The sequence below is a fragment of the Perca flavescens genome, chromosome 6 (genome assembly GCF_004354835.1).
Source record: "Perca flavescens isolate YP-PL-M2 chromosome 6, PFLA_1.0, whole genome shotgun sequence".
NCBI lineage: Eukaryota > Metazoa > Chordata > Actinopteri > Perciformes > Percidae > Perca > Perca flavescens.
This window is the reverse complement of record NC_041336.1, coordinates 30393094-30401168: the sequence shown is the minus strand read 5'-3', so window position 1 is coordinate 30401168 and position 8075 is coordinate 30393094. Positions and strand designations below refer to the sequence as shown.

Genomic DNA, 8075 nt, shown 5'->3' with positions numbered 1-8075 from the left:
AATTTAGTACTAAAAAAAGTACTGGTCATATGGTAGTCTTTTGGAACCGGACAGCCCCCTTCCCAAGATAGGCACAGCAGGATAGGTTGAGTTATCTCAACAGAGGTTGGATAGTTGGACAGGAAAGATGAGCACTTTGAGAAAACCTTTTTGTGCTGATACAAAAAGCGACCGCTCTGCAGCTACAATAGCCTCCAATGGTAAAGAGCTGCTGTGGAGAAACAAGGTAATGTTTGGTGGTGTGGCTTTACCTGGAGCCCTGTTAGGCCACAGAGTTGATGAGAGTCCCAAACAGGGCTAGTCTAATGTAATTTATAGTCTGACATGGAACAAGTAGTCTAGGTGATGTACACTGTTAACAGGAAGACGGAAAATACCAGGAACTTATTTGAACCTTAAAGCTACAGTGCGTAGTTTCTGTCGCCTCCATGAGGAATTCTAAGTAATGACAACAACACTGTCAGCGCATCCACATGATACAAGCCTTCCGTGATCGCGCACGCATCCCCACCCCTCCTCCATGCAGTTGCTAGTAGCCAAGGAGGACACTGAGGATTACAAAAACATGATGGACTCTTCTGAAGAGGTAATCATCTTCGCTCAAGCTTCTGTGCGAGAAAGTTACCGGACGCCGCAATCTTCTGAACGTAGCCATACTGAGAAATACAGAGAGAGTTGTATGGAGCTGATAGTCTTAATTAGCTTTTAAGCAACTCATTTGGCAATGGTTAGAATGTAATGGACGTTCAATAATTTACGCACTGAAGCTTTAAGTATCACCATCTAATGACGCACACAGAGTGCAAGCACTCATGCTCTCACCAGTAATTAGACACAACCGTAAGAATGAGTAGCAAGGCTCTCAGAGAAACACCCTGCAACAAACTGTAAAGTATGCATTTTAAATAATGAGCCTAACTCAACTAAGATATAAGCATATGGCTGTAAAGATTTCACACAGTGGGGTTATAGGTTATAGGTTAGACTGACAAGAGTGAGGATATTATTTGTTTATTTTTGTATAATTTATATTTATAATTTCAACATATATTCTGTCTGCAGCTTAAACACTTCTTGGTCATTTTTCCAACTCTGCATCCTACTAGGGATTTTAGTTCAACAAGGAAATAGGAATGAGGAATCTTAAGATCAACAAAAAATAGTCCCTTCATTAATATCTTGATTAATATGTTGATAAATATTGTGATAAAATGTTTTGCTATATCACTCAGCCCCATGGTATCCACTTCCGAAACTTCCCGCTGTTATAGGGTTTGGTTTAACAGTCTGGTTCTGAGTGGAGAGGAAGGAGGGAGTGGATGGAAGAAGTTTGCTTTAATTTGGTTTCAGCTTCCTATATCAATGTGTTTTAGCAAGATTCGTAAAAGCTCCCTGCACTTATTTTGTACAAAATGCTAAAGGTCAGCTTATCAAATAGCATTCTATTTTGCTTTTGGCAACTTGTCTTGTCAATTAAAATAAACATTTCCAAGAGAGAATACCTTGGTGACATTAAGTCGGAAGGGTCTGGGTACGTTTAATTACCACTTCTCTAAAATGTCCTCTTGGTGACTGAATCCATACTGCAGCTGTCAGACTCTCTGCTCTTCTCTTTAGGGGGAAAAGTGTGTTTTTACTCAGGCTTTGACACCACTACCTGGTAGTGAATGCTCTATGAATGGCATAGTCTTGGCATTTGGCAGGATGCTGGCAGGTAAGTACTGATCTGTCGGCATGTTTAGCTCATCCATTTCTGTGGTGAAATGGTCAGGACTTTCACCATTGGATGTGTCCTTGATGACGCTGTAGTTTAGTGCCACTTTGTAAGAAGGTGGTTTCTCCATACGCTGAGGGCCGCAGTGACACAACTTCTTAAAAGAGGCACGGAACTTCTGGGACATAACGTTGTAGATGACCGGGTTGATGGCGCTGTTTAGGTAGATGCAGAGACGGCAAAAGAGCAGGAACCAGGTGTCCAGGTAGGCTTTGTCCAGGAAGGAGTTGACCACCACTAAGGTCCGGTAGGGCATCCACAGTAAGGCAAAGAGGATCACCACCACAGCCAGCATCTTTGTCACCTTAGAAAATTCAATCATGTGTTTAAAAAAAAAAAAAAAGTGAAGCAAAATGAAATCACAAAAAAATGGACAATTAATTGAACTTTGAGTGTTTTACATGCACAGGTAATCTATACTAAAATAGTTTCCCAGTAAGCCATGCCTACAAACAGCTAAATGGAATTCAGCCATCAGTCATTTTCAGCTGGTCTTTTATTAGTCCAAATGTTTTCTGGCCTATTCCTAAATATATAATCCTGATTTCATTCAATTTAAAGTTGTTAATTTGCTAGATTTTCACTCCATGGTTACTCCTCCTGACACTTTCCTGTTAGAACTTCTTAATTTGGTCATCAAAGAATTAGTTTGATTACGAAAATCAATAATGAAGCTATAGCACAAGTTCAGGCAGGAAGACTACTTTTGCATGCTTAGGCCTTCTTTATTTCTCACACATCTGCATTCAATCCTCACACATGCTCACTTATTATTCCTTGCTGTCTTGTCTGGGGCTGTCAACCTTGACAGCTGCTCTCATCATCATCATCATCATCATCATCATCATCATCATCACAATAGAATAATTCTTTATATAATAAAATAAGGTAATTCAAATAACATCTATCAAAAATATAGCATGAATTGTGATTTGGTTGTGGCTCATAAATGCTAAGTAAAGAGATTATCCTGTACTGTTGTGCAAAGACACTGAACAATTGAACAGTTGTTCGAAAGAAAACAGCATTATAACTTACACACAACTTAAAGATGAATGCAAACACAGCATAAATGACATTTATGAAAGATAACTGCAAAGGTTTTGTCAGGTAAGAGATTCATCCAGCTGGTAGGTTTTCCACAAATAGTGGCACCGCGTTTGGGTGAAAATGTGACCATTAACAAACCAAGCTATTCCTTGTAAAAACTTAAAACATTGGTTTTGTAGATCCATAAAATACTCCTTATTTATCCAGATGCTTTTAAAGAATGTCTAACCCGGAAGACTGATGTGTATGCGAAATTAAACAATGCCGGGATTTGTTCATATAATTTTCTAGATGATAATCCTGATGTGAAATTACAGCAATTACAGTGTATCCATATTTATGCTGTGTCATCTTCGCTGCACTCGGGTGACACCATTGGATTGGATAGGGGCACAGCCAGTGTCATCAGTGAGCAAAATACCTAATCCTGGATGCTCATTACTTCTTGACCTTAAGGTAATTTGGTAACATACATGGCACGTGATTGTGTGTTTGTGGGTGGTGGGTGTCAGTCAAAGATGAATATACAAGCCGTACCGAATGGAAAAAAAGTCACACACCTATTTGAGTTGGGGTTAACTGATTAGACAATCTAATAGAGTGTGGTAGTTCCCCTCAGGGTACCACACCCACTGTCATTCCAGGAAGGCTTCTTCCCGTGATCTGATAAACAAACATCAAGCTCTGCTATCCGCCTGTGTGTCTGTGCCTTTAGAGGAGTCTGTTTTATTTTGAACAAAGCAGGAACTAATTGCTGCGTGTATGTGTGTGTGTGTTTTTTTTTTTGTTTTTTTTTATAGAGGAAAGATGATGTCAGAAGTGGATAAAACTGTCTTAGATAGTTTGAGTTTTCTATGCGCGCGGTGAGCCGGAATGTTTTTCTTACGCAGCAGCACACACACACACTCACACTCACACACACACACACACACACAGATACACTGAGCAAGGTAATTCAAAAGGTGGCTGCACCTTGAGCTCTTATAAAGAAAGCACCCATTAACATAAAAATAAATATATAAAACCCTCGTGTCGTATCACTTTTTTTTTTGTTTTCGGCAGGCCGCTTTATAAATTTGTGCTTCGGAGCGTTACAAAATGTGGATCTGCTCTTTTCCGCTGGACAAAAAAAAGGGACAAAATCGAGGTGCACTTTGTTACATTGAATGTGAAAGTAAATGAGTGCTGACAGTGCTTTGATGCACTGTATGCTCATATGCAGTAGAGTGAGTATGTAGGGGTGCTTGGGGTGAGTTGAAACATTTTGAAAGAAATGTTTTAGCGAACAAATTTGAATAGAAAAATGCATAATTTATTCACCATTTATTTGTTATTATAGATACACTCGTCGACTCGTGTTAACCTTAATGTTGTGTCTGGGCTACTGAAGATCCCTCTTTAACAGCCCCATAAACATACTTCACATTGCTAATAATTCATGACTCCTACTAATCTTATGTGAGTTGCTTATAACAGGTCCTGACAAACATGATTTCATTTAACTGATGACTTATTTCAGAAGTCTGCTACAGATCTTCTGTTTGGGGTGTTTGGATCAGCTGGGCTAAAAAGGATGGTTTTTCATATGCTCTATATCTGTGACTGTGAGTGGTGTTGACTGCACTTTTTAGGCAGCACAACCCTCCCAAATAAATCTATTAAGAGCCCTGTTATTTTATTTTATTTGTAGTTTTATAAAGATTTACAGTAACATGAAATGTTTCCATATGCTGTTATAACAATGTTTTTTGCTCATTTCTGTCTTGTATTACCTTCATCAAATGTGTAGTTTGTTGTATAGGGAACGGGTTACCACTTTATTGCTTATTGCTCCTAAATACCTTATTATCATATTTGTATTAGATGTGCCCCAGTGTGTGGGTCAGTTTTAAGAGAGCCTGTGGCCGGCGCATTGTTCCACTTTCCTTAATAATTCTTTCCTTTCTTTTTAAATGATCTTTTTGTTGTTGTATAAAGCATAGTCTCGTGGATCTCTCTGGCTGGGTATGAGGGGATTGAGTGACATCACTCAAATTGTTTCTGATTGGAGGAAATGAAATCAACCTGCGGTCCAGCTGGACACATGCTCTCACTTCTGCCCAAACACAATCATCAGTCAACGAACTACTACCACATCTAATGTAACTAGTTGTGGAATGTAACGTAGTACATTTACCCAAGTAGGCCTACTATACTTAAGTACAAATTTGAGGTACTTGTACTTTACTTGAGTCTTTTCTTTTCATGCCACTTTCTACTTCTACTCCACAACGTTAATCTGACACATTTAGTTACTAGTTACTTTATAAATTAACATTTTTGCACACAAAACACATGTAGTTTACAAATGTGATGTCTGATTATAAATTAAACTACCCAACACTATTCAGGCCTAGAAGTAGGCCTACAGCTGGTATGATCAGCCGAATAAACTCACAACTGTTTGCATCATTTACATTTTTTAAGTACATTTTCCTGATGGTACTTACATACTTTTAGTAAAGTAACATTTTCAATGCAGGACTGTTACTTGTAACAGAGTTTTTTTTTTTTTAATTTAATTTACAGTGTGGTGTTAGTAGGCTACTTGCAAAGGATCTGAATACTTCTGATCTTCCACCGCTGAATGTAATCGTTAAGCAGCAGAACGTGTGTCCCACCTGTCTGCGGGAGGCAGCCGTGGTGCTGCTGGAGGAGCAGCTGCTGACCATCCTCCCTCCCTGACTCGTCTCCGTCCTCCACTTCTGGGTGCTGCCCATGGGTTCTGAAGGCAGCGGGTTGAGGAAAAGTATCCGGGCGATGAGTCCGTACAGAACTGTGGCCAGCATGAGAGGCAGCACGTAAAACACCGCGAAATCTGTAAAGTAAATGGGCAGGTAGTAACTCCTGGACACCTTGTAGGCGCAGCTGAGCAGAACCACGTTGTCGTACACCAACTTTTTCGTGTCGGACAGAAAGAGCCACATGACGCAGTAGACGGACGTGAGCGCCCACACCAGCATGATGATTTTCTTCGCCCTGGATAAAGTGCACAGGAATTGCGCTTTGATGGGGTGGCAGATGGCGATGTAGCGCTCCACGGTGAAGGCGGTGATGGAGCAGGAGGACGCGTTTATTCCCAGGTACTGGAAGTAAGTGATCCCCAGGCAGCCCACGTAGCCGTACGCCCACTGGCCGTACAGGGCGTCGGTGATGTTGGGCAGCCCGGCGGCCGTCAGGACCATCAGGTCAGCCGCGGCCAGGCTCACCAGGTAACAGTTAGTGGGATTCCGCATGTGTTTGGTGGTCAGGACCACCAGTATGACCATCACATTCCCCACGATCCCCAAGCCGCATATGAGGGACACCAAAAATACGCTGACCACTTTGTATTCAACTGTGAGGTCAGTCCAAACACCCAGGGTGCGATTGTCCTGCAGCGACGTGTCATTCTCCACAGTCGCGTTATCCATGGTGAGGTTTTCCATGACAGCGGGAGGCTGTGGCTCTGTGCGCTTTTAAGACAATCAGGCTCCACCAGGTATTCAAATTCAATCACAAGAATTCCCAAGAATTCATTGCACATACGGTGCAGGGCCCTGGCTGGCACCAGAAGTCCAACGACCTTTAAATCCTCAAAAAAAAACAACGTAATTTCATCCACATATATAATCCAGTCAACTGTTTGTTCTCCACCAAACCCAGTTCCTGATATTGCAAAGCCATCAAATGAAAGTAGATACATACACAATGAATAGGAGATGGTTGAAGTTAGAAGAGGTGTTGCAGGCAGCTACGTGCCCTGCTCCTGTCTCACTGCTCACGCAGTCATGACTGAGAGTCTCTCTCTCTCTCTCTCTCTCTCTCTCTCTCTCTCTCTCTCTCTCTCTCTCTCTCTCTCTCTCTCTCTCTCTCTCACACACACACACACACAGTGAGGTCACAGCAGGCTCACACTGGAAGCACACACTTTGCCTCTCTTATGTCTGGGCTTAAGGACCCTAAATGATTGTGTTGCGTACATTTTTGAGTGTTTATGAATGCATTTGTCAACAATTGCAACTAATGTATACATGTCTGATAACACTATAGGACAGTTATCACATTTATATATCATAATTAGTAATTATATACTGTATGATACACACGTGAAGAAATCTTATACTCTAGCCTTACACATTTACAAATCATTCACAGGTGGGTGTAAAAGTGTTTATACATTCCCCCAAATTTGTGAAAATTCACTAGGCCTTTTATACAATTACAACTGTATTTTGTTATTAAGTATTCATTTGTCTCGCATAGCCAGATTTCATGCTAGCACCTAGCCAGATATCTCTACAGCGCTATGTCAGCACTGGAGTAAGTATGTGTTAATTAGTTACACACACATATGTGTTGATGCTTCATTAGAGGAGTAATAGAAATGCACACTTGAAAACTTGACACTTGGAAATGTCCTTATATTGTTTTGCAACTATTATAGATATTGTGTAATAAACCATGTATTAATTGATTTATACACTCACTTTAATGACTGACTGACTGAATGAAACCTTTATTGCCCCGAGGAGAATTTGTTTTGCACTCAAGGGAGCCACATTGAACGTTAAGCACAGACAACGGTAAATAACGATAACAGTACACACACCACACCAAACAGCCAACAACATTGAAGACGTAGAGGATACAGAAAACAGAACATCAACAACAACAACGCAGCAATGGCTGTGACATGCAACCATCAGTCCAATAGCTAAGATGAAACAATAAATAATTAAAGAAAGAATCAATAGGTTAGGTTACTTTATAAACTAGTTTTGTAAACTAGTTTTACAGTCTAAGAGGCAGGACATCCTTAAAACTTTGTAGACCACAACATTAAAACATATAAAAACAGGTAGTAAAACAGAAAAAAAGAGGAATAAAAAACAGTACATGACCAAAGTGCTTGTTTGTTTTGTGCAAATAATTTTACCGTTTGTTTAACAGAGTGACTGCCGCTGGTACAAAACTATTTTTAAATCTTGTAGTTCTGTAACCAGGAACAATAGCAAAACAATAGCGCACATTATAAAATGTCCATTGTGGCTGTGTCTGATCTGCTCAGTAACTGAATGCTCCTCGGCACAAATGATGTAATGGCGACTTCCGGTATGACACGCAACTGAGCAGACATGTGGGGCTAAGCTCCGGCGGAATTCATACATTTCTACCTCTAAAATCTAAATTGGGCTATATCTGACCCAAAATATTTGACAGGCCTAAGACA

General features: G+C 40.5%; 1 protein-coding gene across 1 annotated transcript; it reads right to left on the bottom strand.

The window, feature by feature from the left end:
• Positions 1 to 1098: 1098 nt before the first annotated feature.
• On the bottom strand, positions 1099 to 6595 carry trhra (thyrotropin-releasing hormone receptor a). Its single transcript, XM_028581136.1, has 2 exons — positions 5485 to 6595; positions 1099 to 2078 (listed from the first exon to the last, which is right to left on the bottom strand). Exons 1-2 carry the CDS (start codon positions 6289 to 6291, stop codon positions 1638 to 1640), a joined length of 1248 nt encoding a protein of 415 aa, XP_028436937.1. The 5' UTR covers positions 6292 to 6595; the 3' UTR covers positions 1099 to 1637.
• Positions 6596 to 8075: the final 1480 nt, after the last annotated feature.